At 44.6% G+C, this 22,500-nt stretch overlaps 1 protein-coding gene across 2 annotated transcripts in view; it reads right to left on the reverse strand.

Annotated features, from left to right (window-relative positions):
* The window catches only part of LOC311255050 (nuclear receptor ROR-alpha A-like), a 63,393-nt gene that overhangs the window by 14,494 nt on the left and 26,399 nt on the right, over positions 1 to 22,500 (reverse strand). Inside the window, exon 2 of one of the 2 annotated variants that reach the window (XM_084349184.1) lies at positions 11,363 to 11,395. In XM_084349184.1, the coding sequence (XP_084205310.1) occupies positions 11,363 to 11,395 (33 nt within the window). Of the gene's footprint in view, positions 1 to 7,254; positions 7,399 to 11,362; positions 11,396 to 22,500 lie in introns of those variants that run through there. The other variant, XM_084349185.1, reaches the window with a different exon arrangement.

The raw sequence follows: 22,500 nt of genomic DNA on the forward strand, positions 1-22,500 counted from the left end.
TTATAAAATGATTGTTCTGGTTTAAATAAGTGTGTAAGTTCAGATGTAAGTTAAAAATAAGTCCGAGTTGACTTTTGGTTTCACACGGGACACAGACAGTGGTCTCCCCGAGGACGTCACCTGACATCGTTGTCTCTGTGACATCCACACATGAAGTGACGCACCATCTCTGCACAGCAGAAGCCAGCAGGGACACATGAAGAGTGAAAGACGCATCGTGATAACACGTGAATGGACTTAAGACATTAGTGTCACGCTCCGCCACGACAGAGCGGTCAAATGATTCAAAACAGCCGGACGTCATAGAAAGGTTTCTCTCCTCACTCAGATACTGAAGTCATTCAGGCCAAATATAAAACTAGCAATTCAAGTTATATTCAAACATCACACATGCAGGAACAACAGTGCAGTTGAAAACAAACGGGAGATTATCTCCTCGTGCTGCTGTCAGCTCCTCGCTGTGGTCTGCAGGGACCAGCTGACTGTGTATGGCCGTTAGCATGTCGGCGCTCGGCACACAGGATGCCCACAGACCAGAACAGTGTTGACTGTGGTATTCTCACTTTCAAGAAGCGGCGGTTAGCGTGAGTACAAGCGTCAGTGTAGTGGGAACAAGAAGTTCTTCTGTGACCACAAAACACTTCCAGTTGTTTAGAAACTCACAACTGTTTTGAACTGAGAAGGAAATGATTCAGTGGTTCGGCTTTCAAAGGGACAACGTAATGTTAACTGTGTCCTGTCCTGTCCTGTCCTGTCCTGTCCTGTCCTGTCCTGTCCTGTCCTGTTCGGGCTTCATCAGTCATATCTTTGTAGGAAAATGACGTGTCTAAACGTGAGTTATTGTACAGCTTTTGATTGTTGCACGAAAACAAACACCAGAAATGTAAATGAATGTTTTTGGAGTTGGTCCATTCGTCACTTTTGCATTCAGTGCATCATCATCATCTTTGAGTAACTGTCAAAAGACTCGAGCTGATTGTCCCGGAGGTAAAACGAACACTTTCATGTTGTCGGCATCAAACATACAGAAAACAAATGAACCAACAACAGCGAGCAGGAAGCAGAGACGACATGTCTCCTGTCCAGAAAGCTGTGTTTTTGTTTGACGGACAGTGAGAGACGGACTTCACAGGACAATAATCACAACTTGGATTCATTTGAAGAAAAACCCTTTTTGATTCTTTCAATCAGTGGACAGTCACAGACTGAAGGAACAGAAGTTACTGAGGAAAGGACACGAGTTAGGACTTTCTGAGCGCCTCAAACATCACACGGTCCATTCTCTCTCTGCTGGATCTGAACGATTTATCCTTTGGATCTTCTGGTTCCTGTTAAATGAACCGAACGACTGAACTGTGGAGAATCTGACAGAACATCACAGTTTCCATCAAGTGTAAAAATATATCAAACAAATCAAACCATCAAATCAGAAACACATTATATTACTCTGTTGCTGCTTAAAGTAATATATTATTGTACCCTGCCGGTCAGCCTAGCTTAGCATAAAGACCAGAGTCAGTTATGTTCTCACTTATTAATACAAACACTGAAATGTTAATATTCACTGTCAGCTGCTAACTTTATTGTTTACATGAATTTATTGTGTTTTTTGTGCTTTTATTCCAAATAAAATGAAATAAAATGTCAATAATTTGACTGAACTGATGATAAACATTAAAAAATGAGAAACACATGACTAATATCGAAGACTAGCTCAGCTTTGGCATTAGTAAATAAAATAATAAATAAACTAAAATATCTCTCACATGCAAACACACTACTGCAACCACACACACACACACACACACACACACACACACACACACACACAGCTTCCTCTCTGCAGTAATTAGCTCTCCGAGTGTTAATCCCCTCTGAATTCTGCATTTCAACATCAAAGACGTCGTTCAGCGAAGCCACCGCCTGAAATTAGAGGCGATGTGAGAGCAGCAGATATTTATACTCACATCCAGCTGCAAACACAAACATCTGCTTTGTCTCTGTCGGCCGCCTCAGGCTCTCTGCAGGAGCTCCGAGGTTCTGAGTCTTCTTCTGTTCTTCTGACACGGGTGAAATGACGGAGAAGAGGACGGCAAGTCCGTCTGATAACAGAACAACGAGGAGGTCGACCTGGTCAATGTATTTCTTTCTCATTACGAAGCCCTCGAGGTTTAAAGTGGAGTGAATGAACAATGGAAATCAGAATCTGTGTGATATTAAACAAGCTCGCTCCTCCTTTAATTATTTTACATCAACCTCTAGTTTTATCTAGTATTAGATTCAGTTTGACAACTTGACATTTCAAAACTTCTTCTCTTTCTCGCTGAGAGTTAGAGTTAAAGATATAAAGATCTAAGATATAACGTGCAACATTTCTGCATTTAAATGTCTAAAAACGACCTTCGATAAATATTTTGTTCAGCTGATTAAACATGATTACGAAAGCAGAAATCTGTTTCGTAATCATGCTACATTACTGAATAATCACCTGAAACTAAGATGAAACCGTCCGCCATGTTTCTACAGGAGCCCAGAACGGACAAACCAAACGCTGGCTCTAGAGAGGGACGGCCACAGTGGAGGAGGGGGGGGTGAGGTGCTAACTCACTGCTCGATGCCACTTAATCCAACACACTGGACCTTTAATGAGGAAGACGATGCACCAGGCCTTCCTCGTCCTTCCTCCTGCTTGAAATCATCATCTAAACGAGTGAACCTGAGAGGAAGCAGTTGTGGTGACTCATCAGCTATCAGCCCATCAAACACACACAAAGCTCTCATGTTCGTCAGCTCAGCCGTCCCTCGTCTGCACGAACACTCGTCAAACAGCAGCGTGTCGAAGCCTTCGTGTTGGTGAATCAGAGGAGTGTTGGACCTGAGCGTGACGCTCCCTCTGAGACTCTCCTCCTCTTCCTCGTCTCCTCTCAGATAAACTCTTCAGTCTTCATTCTCTTTCTCTCCTTTTCATCTTCGTCACTGAGTTTCAGTCAAACACGAACTGCCGCGGCTCGTTTGTCTTGAACGACTTGAAGCCTGTAGATGCTCAGCACACCGATGATGAGATGCCTTGCTCATGGGCCGGTGTGGTAGAAGATAAACATCTGCCTCGGCAGCAGCCTCCGTTCTTTAATCTGCTCGTCCAGCTTCCAGATAATCTCAGAGAGGATGTAATAACGGCAGACATATGGCAGCACGCTGAGAAACAGCAGCACGCTCGCTGAGCCCGTCAGCAGACGAAGCAGCTGCTGGTTCAACAGACACAGTTGGTGGTTTGCTTAGTCACCGCACAGCAGCTCTGAGTAATCTACAGATATATGAGCACAACGAGACGAGGGCTGAAACATTCAGCTGCAAACTCAACTTCTCCTTCTGAACAATAGTTTTTCAGATGAATGAAGATATTCGTGCTCTTTTCAGTGAATGAATGACACATTTTTAAAACATATCATCTTAAATATAAAATCAGTGCATGAGAAGAGGAAAGGAAAGGTAGCTGTCACTGTAGCCTCCATGATTTCACCCACTTAGATCAGTTCCTCCTTGTTTTCTCCTCCGTCTCTTCACCAGAGACATTAACGACTTTTTATCAGAGAGATTCTCGATTAGAAGTGAGAACATGATATAAAAAACGCTGCTTTATCACAGCAACAGTTTGTGTGTCTGCGGTCTTTCGGTTTCCCTTTTTGAATGTAGACTACCGCCACCTGCTGGTATTGAGAGGTATTTCCTCTCCAGCAGAACGTGCGAGCTGGTCGGCCGGCGGCTGCAGTCTTTGCGGTGTGTTCAGGTGCAGGCCGAGGCACAAGAGACGTGAGGCGACGCAGCAGGCTTTGCGGTGTGTTCAGGGGCTCATCAGCTCTAGCTGTTTGATGTCAGTTTGGTGTTTCTGGCCCGACTGAATCTGAATCAGCTGATGAACTAAAGAGAAGTTTCTGATGAACCGGTTGCTGTTTCTGTGTCAGATTATAAAGACAGGCGATCTTGTACCAGCTGCTCCGTCCTCTGCAGCACGTCTCACACTTTGTTCCCATCTCCACCATCTTTGTTCTGAAGTCTGAAGCAGGTTTAAAATCCTCTGGTCTGGCGATTTAAAACTTCTGCATCTAATGTAATTAAACTCAGAGCTGCATATGAACCTTGCAGAGTTTCCCCTGTGGACGCTGCAGATGCTCGCTGTATAGATGCCGCTGTATAATGTGTAATTAGCAGCATAACGGCGCTACGTGAAGGCTAATGAGCTGCCACCGCCGGTTACTGTGTTTACTCCAGAATGCTAAAGCTCGGGCAAAACAAGTCCCTGATGGATAAATTATGTGAAAAATAATAAAGTTTCTCTGGATCAAAGAGGGAGGAGAGACGAGGGCCGTTTAGCCACCGAGTCTCTGAAATATGTCAAGGTTTGGTTTGGAGATGAAAACCAGAGGAGAGGAGAGGAGAAGATGGAGGGATGGAGCCTCCATCTTCTCTTCTCTTCTCTTCTCTTCTCTTCTCTTCTCTTCTCTTCAGTTGCAGATGAATTTAGTTTCTCTCCTGACTTCTGTTCCTGTCTCACATTTCTGTTCACCTCAGATGAATCACTTCTTTGTCCTTTGGCTCACCGGCTTTATTTCTTTTTAAGAGGAGATTTGATCCGAAGCTAAAATCTCAATATGAAGAGCAGAAGTCTGAAGGTGGAACTCAGATCACATCTGGACGTAGTTTCTCTTTCAGTTTACAGACGACGCCTGCTGAGAAATCACTAACGTCGCTGCTCGTCCACAGGGAATAAATCCTTAGACTCCTGTTTGTCCTGTGTCCTCACGCTTTGTAATATCAATACTTCACTGATATTTTAAAGGTGCAACACGTAAGAATTGGCCAGCTGTCAAATTCATACTAAGGGTTAGGGTTAGTCCCAGTCTTAAGCACGTGAGGTTTAGACTGGGACAAGCACGCTACTGAAGTTAGCATGCTAACTTAACATGAGCACATCTGTTCAGCACAATACACACACTTCTACACTGTTATCTCTTTACATTATTATTGTTGATTGTATTGTTGTTATTTTTTAAATGTTTTCAACTAAAGCTCTTACATATTGCACCTTTAATCATCTGACATAATGAGCTTTAGTAGCTGCTGAGGCGATGCAGCTGGTGAGTGACGGGCGATGGACAGCACGCCGCCTGCAGTCCGACCTTCAGCTCCTCCTCCGGGCGGACCACTCCACGCTCACCTGTCTCCTCCTGCTCAGGTCGGGAGGTCTGCGTCACCTCTGAAACCCCCAATCTGTCCCTCATCTTCACCTCCGGCTGTCTCCACTGTCCCCCTCCATCAGTTTGCTTTATGATCATTAATGGGAACCAATCAGAACTCAGCTCGTGCGGTCACGTGATGAGCAGAGAGGAGACGGACGCAGCAGCTCCTCGAGAGAATAAAATAAAAAGTTGGACTGATTCTCGTCATCTTCAGCCGTTTCTTCATTTGTCTCAGTGGCTGAGGTAAAAGTGATGTCACCAGTGATGTCACCAGTGATGTCACCAGTGATGTCACCGTCCCGACGGCCCCTCCCTCACAGAGAACAGTTAAATAATCTCCTGGCTGTTGTAATCCTGTGACATAACAGGCTGGCTGAACGCCTCCTGTAGCGTTTTCTCACAGACTGGATCTGGACCAGACAGATTTAACACACACACACACGCACTCACACACACACACACACACACACACACACACACGCACTCACACACACACACACACACACACACACACACACACACACACACTCACACACACAAACACGCACACACACACACACACGCACACACACACGCACACACACGCACGCACACACACACTGGTCTAAGCCTGGAAAACAGGTTTGATGAGAACAGTCTGAATGAACGAGAAGTTTCTTCCTGAAGGAGAAACACTGAGTCTTCGTCTAAATTAATGAGTAGCGTTAAAGTGAAGTGCATTATGGGTAACTATTACATTTAGATGAGCTCACAGACTGAGGCTGGTGTGTGCAGCCTCCTTAATGACAGATCATCTGGGGTATTAATTATCGGTGATGTTGTTATTTTTACAAACCAACAACGTCTCAGACAATAGTTTTCTACATCCCATCCTGTAAATGTGTCCGTGTTGGTGAGTGTGTTTACCTGGATTAACAGCTAATCCAGGTAAACACCTGAATATGCTATCTGGAGAACAGACACTGGGATTTTGTGGAGTGTAAACATCTGATCCAGTCGTCTGATTACCTTCTGGCGTGTGGGCAACTTTTATTTACTCAAATTGCCTAATTACATTTACCACGAGCAAATCTGAAAACCACATCCTCATCATACCTGTTTCACATCCTCCTACACACACACACACACACACACACACACACACACACACTGAAACACACCTCATCTCCTGCTCCATATTCTCTCATATCACATTCATACAGTGAAATTAATTCCCAGAAGTATTGACACGATCAGCGAAGGTGACGAGTCTCCAGGCTCCACAGTGAGCAGACGAACAACCAAACACTCAAACTGAGACGTGGAAGAAGTTCTCACGTCGTAACAGCACAGGGTGGAAATACTCTGGTACAAGCAACAGTCCTGCTTTCAAGATGTAACTGAAGTAAAAGTACAAAAGTATTAGCTTCAAAATGTACTCAAAGTACTCATCATGCAGAATGATCCCTTTCAGAATAAAATACATTTGATGTTACTGGATTATAATCAATGATGCATTAATGTGTCAATCACTTTAATTATGCAGCTGGTGCATTTAACTTTTTTAAAAATGTATTGCTGTGCCACTGTATCTATATTAACACATTTTAACTCACGCTGTCAAATTAATGTGGAATAAAAAGTCAAATATTGTTTTTCTAAATGAAGAAGACTTTCAGTGTAAAGCAGCATGGCACAAATACACAGGTGAAGTGCAATACTTGAGTAAATGTACTTAGTTACTTTCCACCGCTGCTAAAACGAGTTCTTCAACAAACCAGTCGGCTGCAGTCAGCGGTGGACAGTTTAATGAGAACACCGACAGTGTTACTTCAGTGCACATCAGCTGTTCAGAGACGACAGACAGCAAACCAATGACAGAGTGGAGCATCTTCTCAGACAGAACCATCTTTGACAGAACTCATGCAGCACAGAAACAAAACTTCAGACGGGTCAGACGACAGCTGCACACACACACACACACACACACACACACACACACACACACACACACACAACAGAGTGTCTGTGCTCTTACCTTTCATGGCAGAAATCACAAAATACATATTTATAATCCAAACTCATGGAGGAAACAGAACCAGCAACAGAACCAGCAACAGAACCAGCAGGACCCTCTGAGTGTGTGTGAGTGTGTGTGTGTGTGTGTGATCAGCAGCAGCTCTCTCTCAGCTCTGTCATCCTCTGCTGCTCTCTGCACCACATGAGGATCCATGTGACTGTGATGTCATCAGGCTGCCCCGCCCTCCACGGGCCTGCCTCTCTGACTGACAAGGCGGTCAGCCAATGAGAGGAGAGGAGAGGTAAGCCTGAGCTCTGATGGGCTGTGTGTGTGTGTGTGTGTGTGTGTGTGTGTGTGTGTGTGTGTGCGTGTGTGTGTGTAGTTTAAAATATGTTCACATTTTGAGATGATAAAGTTGACACCACTCTTTTTATCCCATTTGTATTTGTGTGCCATTTTTAATCGTCTGAGTTCAAAATCACTCTGTAACTTTGTTAAAATCATTATTGTGTTTAATATGTTGTTAATTACTGTCACGTCTCCACAACATGTGGAGCTGCCGCCACAGCTGCCTCGCATCAACGATCAGGAGAGACTCCGACAGGAAGTCGCTGGTCGCAGTGACACAGTGACGCTGCTGGTTTGACTCTTCAGTCTTTGTCCAGGTGAAACCTTCAGGACACAACATGTTAATCTGAGCTTTAGAGCCAGGCTAGCTGTCTCCAGCTGTTTCTGGTCTTATGCTAAGCTAACATACCGACAGGTGATGCTGATGTGCAGCCAGCATCAGTTACTGATGCAGATAGATTTACATTTTTAGATAAAGGTGAATCTTTTTTTCCTCATTTGCATCTTTTATTTCTTCCTAGAAATGAATCAACCTTCGAGCAGATCAACCACAGTGATGACGTCTCCCTCAGCTGAACGTAGGCACAGCGCTGCTTTGAGCTAAATGTCAGGACGCTTACATGAGTTCAATGACAATATTTTGTAAATGTCCTTATTTTTCCTACTTAAGAATATATTTCTCAACCTCATGTTGCTGGAAAACATGTAAAACCTAACAAGCAGGCGTGCTGCTGTCGGTGTCACTGTTGTGTTTTGCTGTTTTTTAAGCGCAGCGTCGTGACGGTCACATCGTAACACAACTCACAGCGTGTTTGTGCGGTGTCCTTTCGTCACTGTGGTTAACACAACAAACAGTTCGGAGAAAGAAGAGGAAGACATGAAAAGGAAGGAAGAAGGTGTGAAACAGAGAACAGAGCGATGGTTATTCACTCTCAGAGGAAAAACCAGAGAGGAAGATAAGAGAGAAACGCAGCTTCAGACGAAACCTGCCCACCATCACATCCATCCATTCATCCTCCCACAGCACAAATGTCAAGATATCCATCAATGACTAACTCAAGGACAGATCATCAGCTTCACCAGAGCAAACTGCACAATGATTAAAGACCCTCCACATGTTAGACCCTGAAGTACAACCTGTGGATGCTCACATCCTCAGCCCGACAGGAGGAAGTCCACCCAACACCGGAAAAAAGAAAAGTCGTGGACTTTTTGACCAAACATTGTTGGTTTTGTGTGTCTGTCAGGACATGTGCCGATTTGTCTGTTGTCTGTTGTTTCACTCGAGCTGCCCGACACAGCGTCCGCACCTCGACGTGGCTTTTAGTTCATTTTGGTTAAGATCCAGTAAAATCAGAATTAACAAGGCAGTCGTCTTGCGTCGGCCTCTGGCTCGTACGAGACTTTCTGAAGCCAGTGAAAAGTCAAACGTAGCCCTGCATTACAGAAGGTCTGGTCACATTTTAATGGATTCATATCAATTAAAAAACAGCCAATCACATTCAGACTCCTTCTGTACTGAACTCTGCTGTGTTTTGTCTGTGCACAGCTGTGATTGTGACGCAGCTCTGACAGTAACAATCAACACAATACACAAATACACAAAACTCTGTTAATCATCACGAGCAACAAGCAGCCGCCAACAGAGCGACACATCTTCTCTCTAACTGAGCGATAGTTAAATAAGTAGAGTCAGTCCAGATCCAGACCTCCCGGAGGAATAAACACCTGGAGTCACGTCAGATTCTGTTCTGATCCGACGGGAGGAGAGCTCAGAGATTACTTTTAACTTCTGGGATTAAAAAGTGGATTTATCTTCAGTCCTGTTCATCAACCTGACGGGTTGACTGTCGTTCACAGACGAGGTAACTTTTAAACTTTTCTTCTTGTTATGTTTGGTCTCGTTCTCAGACGTCCTTCCTCTCTGACTCTCTCCTGAAGTACAGCGACAGACGACCAGATGAAACTCACCGTTAGCTTGGTCGTTGGAAACATTTGTGATGATGTCAGAACACAACTCAGCAACATGTCGAACAATGGATGAGTTGATTTAGACATTTTTATGCAGAAATCTTAAACGTCTTTCAGGATTAAAGCTTCAGACTTCTGAATAACTTGAGTTGACCTGCTGTATCACCCCTCCTCTATAACAACATGGTATTTAAGTGCCCTTGAGCAATGCTTCTGCTCCCTTGTTGTTTCAGCGTAGAAAAACAGAAAACTTCCTCAAAAACAAATATAGTTACATAACAGAAATACTGAAGTGCAGCTCGAGCTCACAGGGCACCTCTACCAACATCCCACTCTGCTTCATAAAACAAATCCCGCCTGAGCCGTGGAGCATCATTGAAAATGATTAAGCTGCCTGAAAACAGCCGGCAGAGTAAATCTCAGTGTGTTGAAGACGTGAGGGCTGCAGGCGAGAGCGACTCCTGCCAGCAGAGAGAGGAAACTAAGGAGCAGCAGGAGCTTCATTCTTCCTCTAAATTGGCAGAACAGGGGGACGATTTACGCTTCGAAAGGCTCGTCGGCTGGCGGCGGAGCTCTCCGCCTCCCCTCATCACACCCAGTCAATACACTCACAGCAGCACGTTACGAGTTGTTTGGAAAATGCCTCCACGGCGCCTGAAGCGTCAGTGTTTCTCCCTCCGATCATCCCACGCACAGTCGACTGCAGGAGGATCTCACATCCATTATCCATCCTTATCAGCTCTAATGAGAGAGAGCGAGCTCTGGCAGCAGTTCCCCCGTCACACATTCATCCTCATCAGTCCACAAAACCCAGAAGTTCTCCGTGTTTTACAGTCAAACTGCTTCTAATGTGGAAAAAATACACTTACAGTGCACCACAGAGAGCGAACACTGTGTATAAGACTCATATACTGAACACGTTACAGTTCAGCTGAGACCACCCTCACCTATAAAGGGTCAGTCCACCCAAATTATAATCATCTAGTCCCCAATACAACTGCATCTTTACAGAAACAGTGTTCATTACTCTGATAATCCAACTACGTCCTGCCGGATTGAAGGTCTGAGCATCATGTCTGATGTTTATCATGTTGATTATCAGAGAGTGAAGATAAGAATAAAAGAGGAAGATGTTTTGTCAAATAAAGCACTTCCCTGAAAAACACTGAAATAAAAGCTGCACTGAATAGTTGATAAATGTATTAGTTAGTCATAAGATAATTATCGCGAAATATTTGAATACAATTTTAATCATTTCAATCATTTTTTGAAACAAAAAAGTTAATAAAAAAAGTTAAGTAAATAATTGCTGGTCTTTTCTTTGACAGTACAGGAAGAGTCTTTGGGTTTTGCACTGTTGGTCGGACAGAAGACGATTTAAAGACATCAGTTTGGGCATTTTTCACATTTTCTTTCAACATTGTATTGACTAAACGATTAATTGATTAGTTGTGACAGTACACACAGTAAAAACACACAGAACAGAGTTCGGGCCGTGCTGTCGCAGCGCAGCATGCAGCATCCCAGCAGCTCAGAAACACATCGCGAGCATCATGGTGAGGTGCCGCCCTGATTTACTGTATATAATTCTTGGAGCACAGTTGGGATTATGAGTCAGATGTCCCCAAAGGACGAAATCCATCTATGACGACCATCTGTGCCTGTTCGTCAACATGTTCATATTCTAAACAATCTACAGCTGATGACTGTGAGTCCAGCAGCTTCAACACAGGATGAACACAAGACAACAAAGCTCGGTGGCTGTTCACAGCTCACATCCAAACAGATGAACAGACAGTGAACTCACATGTGTGCGTCTTCTTCACAGCCGCTGACGAACCTGCAACACAGACAGAAAGAGAAACAGTCAGTGTCTCAGCTGCTGGTCGAGTGGAACGTGTTTCTGTCGTCTCTCGCAGGTTGTTCAGGTTTTACTGGAGGAACGTGGCGCAGTGACGAGTGTGATGTGATGTTTGCTGACATGAACACGGGAAGAATATCTCATCTTTAACATACGGCCGATGACGTTATTACAGTATTTGCTCGACCCAATCTAGAGTCAACTCTTGTTTCTCACGTGACTCTTTGTTCATTCCAGCTCCGTCTCTGTGAGTCAGTCTGTCATGTTTCACGCAGACATTGACCACAGAACAATAACTCTGATGTACACACCTCCGTGTGTTACCGCTCCTCACACGAGGCTGATATTTGGGGGTAAATGTTGACACACAGCATCAGAGAGTCTCGCAGCTCTTTTTTCTGGCTTCCCTCCAGAGACCGCGGGGGGCCGGGACGGTCCCGGGGCCAAAATCTGTTGGAGCCGCGGTGACTCGCTCCTCTGGTGACGTTCTGCTCGCTCAGCCCATCTGGACCAGGCCACAGAGTGTGTGTGTGTGTGTGTGTGTGTGTGTGTGTGTGTGTGTGTGTGTGAGTCTTTCTGCACATCGATACTGACAGCAAGAAAGATGCTGTTACCGTAGTGACAGGTCCACAGTGGTGAACATACAGTAACTAAACATGTAACGTGTGATGCTGCTTCATAATAAAAGCTTTTAAATGACCGAATAATGAGAAGCTTTTATTGTGAAGGAGTTACAGGATATGAAACGAGTTTGTAACTGAATTAGCGGAGCCACTTTGTTAGCGGTGACTCTTCGTTAGCACTGTGGGATCGACATGCAGACGCACCTTCAAGCAGGTAGACGGAAACAGAAATTCAAATTCCTGCCGCGACGGTGAAGCCGAGCAGCACCAGGCCGGCAGACGTGACGTATACACGTCATTACAGTTGCCATGAACAAGATGGTTTCAGGCGGCTCGTAATCGGATGTGCTGTCGCATAATGTTTCACATTAGAAGCATCACATAACACCGTGCAGAGACAATGAAGACATCCAGCAAAACATGTCTCCTCCTGTTTTCAGAGTCACTGCAGACTGGAGGGAAAAGCAGGAGACAATTTTGGTTTTTCAGGAGCAGCTTGAGTAGTTTTATATGAACGCTACACACTCGTTATGTAAATGTGACGACAATGAACGAGCAGCCAGTTCAACACGTCGAACACAGCAGCTCTACACCTCCAAGTATGACGATGTCGTTCCCCCTCTTTGCCATTTCTGGAGGCCCCCCTCGAGTGCAGGAGTGTAAAGAGCGAGAAAAGTGCAGGTTGAGAGGTGGTCGAGGTGGTCGAGGTGGTCGGTGAGGTTATACACTCGACACTCGGCCCAGTAGACCGGGTTCAAACCCGTCACATCAGATACTGGAGTTAACTGTGTGTACTGTCTGCTCTTTCACTCAGCTCTCCCCCTCTGGTACAGTTCACCTCCTCTGTCAAGTCTCCTCCCATCAGCCATCTGGTCGTCTGCCATCACACACACACACACACACACACACACACACACACACACACACACACACATTTCATTACAGTCTGTGGAGACGTGCAGCGTTGTGTCTCCTTGTTCAGTCACCTGAAGCCGACCAAACTCCTTTTAAAGTCTCTCATGATTTTCTTAATTTCTTACAATATAAACTTTCTTTTATGAAACTACACATATTCATTTCTGTAGGAACCTGATGCTCTGATCGTACTCACGTCCTAAAACTCATTTTATATTCTGATATTTGGACGCTTCTTTGCTCAACGTATGACAAACTTACTTCGACCAGATGAGTCGACCCTTCCTCGTCCATCACACAATCCTCTGCACAGCCGAAGACACGTCACACACGTCACGATGTGTCACACAAACATAAACAAAGCTGTGAGCACAAACATCTGACGGCACAATGACAGACGTCAGCACATTCAGGTGTAAGAACCTTTTCTTTTACACTAAAGCTGCCACAGATTTAGGACCAAGAGGGTCAAAGTTCAAGGTGTAATGTCAACAGTGTGTACAGTACGTACTAAAAATAGAAAGTATGGCGTGCCGCGTAGCGCTGCGTCACCTGCCGCCAGTTATAACACTCCCATATATATGTATATATATACATATATATATTACACACACACATATATATATATAATATTCCAGTACTCTTTACATTTCTACATGCACCACTGCTTCAGAGCAAAGTATCCCACAATGCACCTGCACCCCACACGTCTACATGAGTCTATGCGCTGATTTTACAGCTGTATCAAGTATTTTATGACACTTAATGAACATTATAGTTTATAGATGGTTAATGTGGACACGTTGAAACAACAAACTTCTCTACAGGTAAGGAAAGAAAAGCAGACCTGCAGACACGTGCGTGTTCGTCACATCTTCACTCTGTCTGATTAAAGCACAGCTGTGTTTTGTTAATGAGCTTCTCTCTACTGAAGTGAAGGAAACTGAAGCGTGAGGTTCAGAAGTGAAGAGAAACTGAAAGACGTGTTGAGTCTGCGGTGAACTAAACTGTCTCGCTGTGTTTTAAGAGCAGAGAATGATTTCTTTATTTCCTCTGCCGGCTCATTTCTGGTTCCATTCAATGTTTTATTTCTGGGACAGCAGGAAGAAAAGCTGCTGCTGCTGCTTCAGCTCTGATGAATCACTTTTAAATCATCACTTCACCGGCGGCTGACTCCTGAAGGACAGAAAGGACAGCGTGGTGTAAAGTGTCTTTGTGGTTTAGACTGGCAGAAGTTTGTCCCCAGACTGTCCATGAATCAGTGGAACAATATAATAAAAAACTAAAAGGGAAGAAATGACCTTGATGGATCAGAGTAACCTTTCTGTATGTCACCTATTTTACATCTTACTGCCTATAATCACGCGGGACCACGACGACCGTCCCCTGAGGGCCGCAGAAGGTGATTCATGCCTGTTGGCATGTTTTGTTTCCAGGTCAGACTGGGAGGATAAAGTGGGACAGAAACCAAACCAGTCCCTCGTTACAGAGAGAAACACGAGAGGGGTTACTGCAGTGAGAACGTAGCATCTCATGAACTGACTCCATTTGTTACAGGCTGGAGGAAAACGAGCATCTGTAGTCGTGTTAGCAGCTCTGCGAGGATGTAAAGACAGATGTGCATCATATCATCAACATCAATACAGTGTTAATATGAGTTTAGTGAAACTAAGCATGACATGCAGCGGATAATGTCTTTAGTTCTGCAGGTGTTGGACACATCAACATGTTCACAATCCATCACAGAGTTGCTGAGATCCTTCAGTCCGAACCAGAGTGGTGGACGGACGACGTGTCACATCAGGTTCTTTACATGCTTATCAGCTCATTTTCAGTCAGGAGGTGCAGGAGACAGCGGTGACGTTATTACAGCCACCTGCGGACATTTGCAGACGTTTTTGTGGCGTCAAAACTGGCTTTTTTTCACATAAAGTTGGATCATCTGTGACGACCAAAACAGATATTTTCAAAGTCAAAACCAGATGTTTTCTGACTCTAACCAGAGCCTGAGCACAGCTGTGACAAGAGAGAAGTAGAAAATTCAACATAAAGTTGCAACAGGAAGAAACGTTTAGTTCTAACTTATCTGTGTTTTTACAGAAACGTACGTAGGAACGAGCATTTGGACTGGGTCCAGTGTCACCTGACAGATGTTTCAGAATACAAACAATAAAGCAGAAATCTAATCTTTCTTTCTTGACTATCTTTTTATAGTAAACTGCCAAAACAGCCAATCTAACGCCTACTGACTGCTGTGATCAAATTTCATAACCGTTAAGTTAGAATAAATGTTAGCTAACGTTTCTGCAAACTCTTCATGTTGCAGCTGTTACGTTTGTTTGTGGTGTCCTCGAAAATATCGAGTGTTGTGAAGCGGACTGCGGTCGGCCGTTTGGCGGCCATGTTGGCTGTAATAACTCCGTCACCTTCCCCTCCACCTCCCGATGTGAAGTCAGCTAATGTGAACGTAACATACGTCTGTGGTTTGTAGAAACAGTGACTGCTGACATTATATCCTGGAGGCTGAGCTGAGTACGAGGACAACAGTGTTTCTTCATTTCTAAATCTTCTACGCAGACGACATGATGCTTTTTTGATGTAATCTAATAAACTATAATCAGTAACACGTATTTAACCATAAAGTGCAAATTTAAGATGATTTTAAAAGTTCTTCTTTCAAAATAATTGAATTGGAAACATAACAAAGTTAATTCAAACTGGTGGCGACACGAATGAACAGAGATCAGGAAGTGTTTTTCTAACTTCTGTTTAAAATCAAGAACCAATTCTTTCAAAAAATGACTTTATATTTTAACAGTTCATCTGCTGCCGTTATTTCAAACTGCATGTGTCGACAGAAAGGAGCACAGTGTTAACACTGACAGGAGTAACAGGAAATATCTAAATCCAAGTTGTAATGAACCATTGGTGTATTTTGAGAAGTGAAACCCGGTCCTGTTGTTCGGAGCTCAGCTTCATGTCACTTACAGACAAAAAGCCGAGCTCGCCTGCTCTGTAAACCTCTCGGAGGAGCTGAAGTATCTCTGTTTACATCATTAACGTTCGCGCTGCACGTCTGCCGTCACTGAACCTGAATCAGTCACCGATCGTGTCAGATAACACTCACACCTTTTCACCTGATCTGCTTCCTGTCAGATGAGTCAGAGCAAACGCCGACTGCACTGTGGGATTACAGAGGAAACCTGAGCGCGGTGCACGCAGCCCCTCGAGCTCCAGAGGAAGGTAAAAATTAACGATCCAGTTGATTTCATTGATCATCAACGTGACCTGGAAAACAGCTTGATTACACGCGAATGCGGAAAAACCGTCATCAGCAGAAAAACCCGCGCTCTCTTTCCAGGTTCAGCGAGCGACGTCGTTTATCTGCAGCGACCTTTGACTGCCTCCAAAAATTAATCCTGCCTGCACACACACACACACACACACACACACACACGCACACACACACACACACTCCACACACTTCATATTTCAAAGACATGATAATAGGCGTCGTCAGGCACCTACGAGGCGTTATCATGAATCTAGGCCAGATTATAATATTCATTAGCTCTGCCCTTTTCAACTCCAGGCTGCCGGAGGAGGAGAAGCTGCTTCAGACTGTCAGGATGTGGCAGGAAGAAGATGTGAGTCAACACAACAATCTGAGAATCATCTCTGCTGTCTGACACTGAGATCAGCACCTGTAATCCTGTCGAATGAAAGTAATGAAACTGAGATCTTTAGATACATATTTGAATATCAGACGTTTTGTGTTTCTTCTGAGATGATTTTAATTCTCGTCTGATCATTTTGTGTCTCTTTGTTTCTCTCTTGGCGTCTCTTTGTGGTCCTGTTGCCTCACACGGTGGTGGAGCAGTGGCGGTTTGGCACTTTGGGCCATGCCGGGTCGAACCGCGGCGCTCTGATGTGCTTTAACATTACCAGTTTCACCGTGCTGAGTTCTGCCGAGCCTGGACCATCTCTAGTGGAGCCACAGCCTGACCCTTCTCCAAGCAGGCTGCGTTAACGTCTCATGAACCAACCCGCTGTGAAATATTTGAAATAAATAACTAACAGGAGACTTTTATTACGAAGAATGTAGAGGACATGAAACATATAGTGCAGCTTTGTTAGCGGCTATTCTTCAACAGCACTGTGGGGAGGAAGCCACTCAGGTGACCTCTGTTAAAGACAAGTGCATCATCAGTTACAGACTCTTCTTCAACCACACAGCCTGCTGTAGTGGACATGTCAACCCCTGCCGCGCTGGGCGGATGTGAGTCAAACCGAGTCAAACCAAACAGCACACGTGTGGAAAAGCCCAGTTTGTGAGGGACTTCAGTGGTTCAGTCTTTTATCGTCTCTTTGTAGACGCTTCGTGCAGCTTTGCAGCAGTTCTGTGTCTCCTTGTGGTCTCTTGGTTCAGTGGTTGTCGTGGCTCCATGCAGGTCCCTGAAGCTGAGCCCACTCGGCCCGTTCACATGTGTGCACCTGAAGATGACTGATGAAATTCAAGTCAAAGAGTACGAGACAGGAATGCGTGATTACGGATCCCTCTTTATTTTTGCTAAGACCCTTTTTTTGCCTTACTCTGCCTCTGATTGGCTCACCCCGATAATCTCACACAAACACGTCTCACAGCCCAACAGCCGAACAGTAACGCAACAAGTTTGTGTTTGTGTTTCTTCGTCAGCGTCACTGTGAGTCTACAGATGTAACAATATCTGTCTGTAATGTCATCATTCAAGCTGCTCTGTGATCAGCAGTTGGTGGTCCTCTTCCTCCTTCCTCCCCCTCTTCCTCCTCCTTCCCTCTCTGTGTCTCTGCAGTCTGTCACACAGATCACACACTGACACACTGACCCAGAACCTGCAGCTCACTGCTGAAATATTCAAAGCTTCACTGAGGAGAGAGACGACTCTGACTGCCGCTCTGTCAGAGGATTCATCATCCGGGACATTCGCAGTCTGGAAACAAAGAACTGAAATGGAACGGGCCGGGCTCGAAACACCAGCCAGAGGGGGGAGAGTGGATGATGTTCAGGAAAATAATCTGTTTTGTTTTATTCAATATATTATTATTACTTATATTATTATGAGTCATATTACCTTAAAAAGGAGAAGAAAACTTGAAACAGAAAAGTGTAAAGTACAGAAACCTTCCACCCCCCGACTCAAACACCGAGCAGACGACAGGACGTCATTCACTGAACCTGGAGACACGTGAGCTCCAAGGTTTTAACTTTATATCTTCTGACACACGAGCGACAAACCGGAGACAACCAATCACAGACCTGTTCTGAGTGCTGTTCAGCCACGTGAAACACGCTCGCTGACTTCCTGCTCTCTTTGATTGACTAACGAGCTCTCAGGACTTGAATAAGAAAATGATGCAGGAATGAACTACGTTGTGAGGAAGAACTGTCCAATCACAGCTGAGTGTGTCTGTGTCATAGTTACTGAGCTTTTACTGCATGTTGGTACAATATGAAACAAATGTGCAGCAGTTCAGCACTTTGTACTGACCCATGCGGCGCTTTGCTGCGTGGCTCTGAGGGTGGTTTGGTCGGTGTACATTCGTTCAGTCTGTAATGTCTCGATAACTGTTGGATCGTTTCCAGAGGACGAATCTGATCGACTTTAATGATCGTCTGACTTTTCCTGTGGTGCCACCAGCTGGCAGGAAGTTTATGACCAAAACTACTCACATCCCCATCAGCCTCGGCTGTGTTTCGTGTACTAGTTATTATATGTGAGTTTAGCATTTAGCTCAAAGGACTGCTGTGTCTAAATACAGCTCCACAACGTTGTTGTGTTACGCATCGCGACTCTTGTGCTGGCATGCAATCTATAATCACACACTGCAGCAGCTCTAGTGATGTTTGGATCTGTGTAAAAAAAATCAAAGCCGGTGTAAAGACGGGTCTTTAGCTACGCTGGGCTTCAGTCATCTGCTGTATCTCCTCAAAGGATTTCCGTGCTCTGTGCCTCAGTCTCATTTTACTGTTACACTCTAAATCTAATCAAACATTGAGTATGCACTCAATACTGGGGTGTTTCTGTCATCCGGCTCTCCTCCATAATTCATCAGTGGAGCTGAGCAGAAGGCAGCAACATAAGGAAACACATGAGGGACATAGAAGCTGCTTCCCTGTAGGGTTGGACCTGGGCTGGACGTCGTGGCGGAGAGAGGAGGCATTAACAAGGAGGAGCAGGCGACGTGGTGAGCAGACCCCTCCGGGCTCTGATGGATGGAGGGGAGAAACATTTGCTCACAGCGAGCCGAGCCGAGCCTCGAGGACGCTGAAGGAGGAGCTCTTCTGGGACGGAGGAACAGCTCGGACAGACATCCAACTTAATCCTGCCATCAGCAGGAACGGCTTTACTACAAACACCGTGTTTTATCTGCAGTACGTCCTCTCCCACCGAGCTGCTCTCCACACACACAAACACTCTCTGCTCATGTATATTTCAGTCGGCTGTCTACTTTCGTTATGTATTTCAGTTACTTGCAAGAAGTGCAGCTGCTAGAAGTGTTTTCAGTCTGAACATGATGAAGTCCTGTTTGAAATAAACATCGTAGCTGCAGCTGTTTTCTGTAAAAGCTCGACTGTACTGAGGTCAAGATGGAAACTGTTCATTTCATTTAAAGCACAACTAGTGTGTGCTGTGTTGTGTAGTGGACCATCACTTCCTGGGACTGTGTTTCAGCAGAAAACAGCATAACCTCCCTGAAGTCGTAGTAAAAATGGAGCTCATGTTCTCGTCACCTTGACAAGAAGTTTATGAAGGAAATCAAAAAGTTTTTTTGTTTTATCCTAATGTCACATTGTCATTTCATTCAACTCCCTCTGCACATTTTTCTATTTTGATTTCAAAAACCTTTTGATTTATTTTTGTTCTGGTTGTTTGAATATGTTCAGATGTTTCCCTCCTGAGCCACAGAGTGACGAGCGCTCAGGGCTCCTCAACGATCTGCACTCAAACCTCAGAGATCAACTGAACCAACGTTCACACGTTAGATCGAGAGGACGACCTGAAGAGAGCAGAGTGACGAGGACGCTGATCGTTTGTCTTTATGTGGCTGACGTCTGACTATAAAACAAGGAGTCTCTGTCTGTCTGGATGCTGTTCACGTGTCTCCAGAACATCAGATCTACTTGGTGAATTTGGTGCTATTTGGACATGCAACAGTAAACAGCGCCCTGTGAGCAGCGGGGTCGCGGCTTCAGCGCTCTGACTTCCTGGCTTTGCAGACTGAAGCGGTGCTCTCAGGTGATCCCTCTCAGGTGATCTCATGGGGAAGCAGACAAACAAAATTGAGATTAGATTTTTGCAGCAACACGTTGCAGTGAGAAACAAGCAAAAGCAGAAGGTTAAGCGAGTCTGGTTGATCTGAGAGACGCCGTCACACTGAAGGTGACATTTTTCTTTGGACAGGAACGAATGTTTACTGTTGTTTAGCAGCACCGTCATGTCTCTCTCATTGGTTGTTGAGATCTGGATGGGAAAGTATCATCCAGACTTTAAATATCAAACATGTCTGATAATATCGGGCGGCACTGATGAGTCTGTGAGCAGCTCAGGAAGCTTCAGACTGGATCTGTTCACCTCTCAAATCACCGGATCAGAACAGAACTCCAACATGACAAAGGGCAAAACACTTTTCAGGTTAGATTTTGTATTTACAGACTGAACGTTTTCAGAGCTTCAAGTCTTAATGGACACTGATTGATTTGGATGGACGGTGTCTGTCTCCCAACTGATACTGTTCGAAGTCTGGACTCTAACTTGGCCGCACGAGACAGAGGACAGTTATGGAGTTTGGAGGACAACCTGCTCTAAAAACACTTAACCTGATCTGTGCTGACGGTTCCTTAAACTTCACAGCTTAGTTTCTAGTCTGAAAACCACTTTGAACTGTTGAAGCTTACACACACATACACACACACACACACACACACACACACACACACACAGTTACTTAATTATGCCTCATCAGTTGCAGGTGGACTCCAATCAAGCTCTACAGATCTCTCAACAACAGTCACAGCAAACAGTCTGAACACTACAAATGCTAAAAACAGTAAAAATGTGTTTCCACTTCCTGATTACAGGCTGCTGGCTGTAGAAAACACAGCAGAAATGTTCATTTAAATAAAATGTGTAACACAATAGACAGTGAAGAACTTTTCCTGAAGGACACGAAACAAAAACCTGCCGACTTTTCAGTGTTAAAGAGACGAGAGAAGAAACGCAGCAGGACAGCAGAAGTCGAGAGAAAGGACCGCTGGCTTACAGACAAAAACAATGATCCAGATTTAAAAATGCATCTCTGAAAATGTTTTCTGAAGAAGGAAATGCATTCAACATAATCGGATGAACAGTTACAATGACTTTTAGTGATAAATGTACTCAGTGTAAACATCCCGAGGGCTCATCTTAAGACTGATCTTTGTCAAATGCAACTGAAGTCCAGACTTTTAGAGGACTGAAGCCGAGGCTGTCAGGTGTCAGTCCGCTGGCTGACAACAGAAAGACAGAAGCTGAGTCGTCCAGGCTGCAGCAGGTACAAGCTGCTGTCACAAACTGCAGTCTGCTGCTTCGACTGTGTCGGAAAACAGTTTTAAAGACATAAAAACGCAGCAGGCTGACACCAAAGATGCAGAGAAACCGTCTCCCTCAGTCTCAGCAGAGATTACAGCTCCTGCATCGTATAATTGTTCAGAGCGAGTGGCCCCTCGTACCAATTATAGCGCATTAGCAGTCACCGCCAAAGTCATTTCATCGCCGCTCATCAGGGAGCTCAAAACAAAAAGGGAAAAAAAGCCACGCTTCCTCTCGCTGCCTTCAGTCGCCCGCAGCTTCAAATGAACTGAGGATTTAAGATGGTGGAGATAAAATGAGATTTAAGGATTAGACAGAGAGATGTGAGTGAACTTTGGGTGACTTGTTATAAAATGACAAGAGGAAGTGAGTAACGCTGCCGCTGCTGCTGCTGCTGAGGACGAGGATGAAGATGAAGATGAGGATGAAGATGAGGATGAGGATGAAGATGAAGATGAGGATGAAGATGAGGATGAGGATGAAGATGAGGATGAGGATGACAGAATCACCAGAAAGATGGTTTAAATAACCACAACAGAAAGAAAACAACATCGTACATCACATTAAGCTGCAAATATTCATCTGATATATTTTTAACATACATGTTAGTTTGATCTCTTCTCTGCCTGCTGACACTGAGCAGTGTGACAGCAGATAAAACACACGATTCACTTAAAAACACTGTTTTAAGATTCTGTTTTCACTGTTGAACACAGCAGCCTGTAAGTTCACTTATCCAATATCCTCATGTCTTTTCTTTTAGGGTGTTACAGCAGGTCCTGATCCCATCAGACAAGGTGAAGAAGTCACGTGGCACCATACTGTGATTGGCTTAATGTTGCTGAGCGTCTCCTCAACAGATGCATTATGACCAGAGAGGATTCATTAGATTGTGAGCAGACTGGAGTTCTGGTTCCACTGGGGTTGAACCCAGGAC

The sequence above is a fragment of the Pagrus pagrus genome (genome assembly GCF_965226575.1).
Source record: "Pagrus pagrus genome assembly, chromosome: 1".
NCBI lineage: Eukaryota > Metazoa > Chordata > Actinopteri > Spariformes > Sparidae > Pagrus > Pagrus pagrus.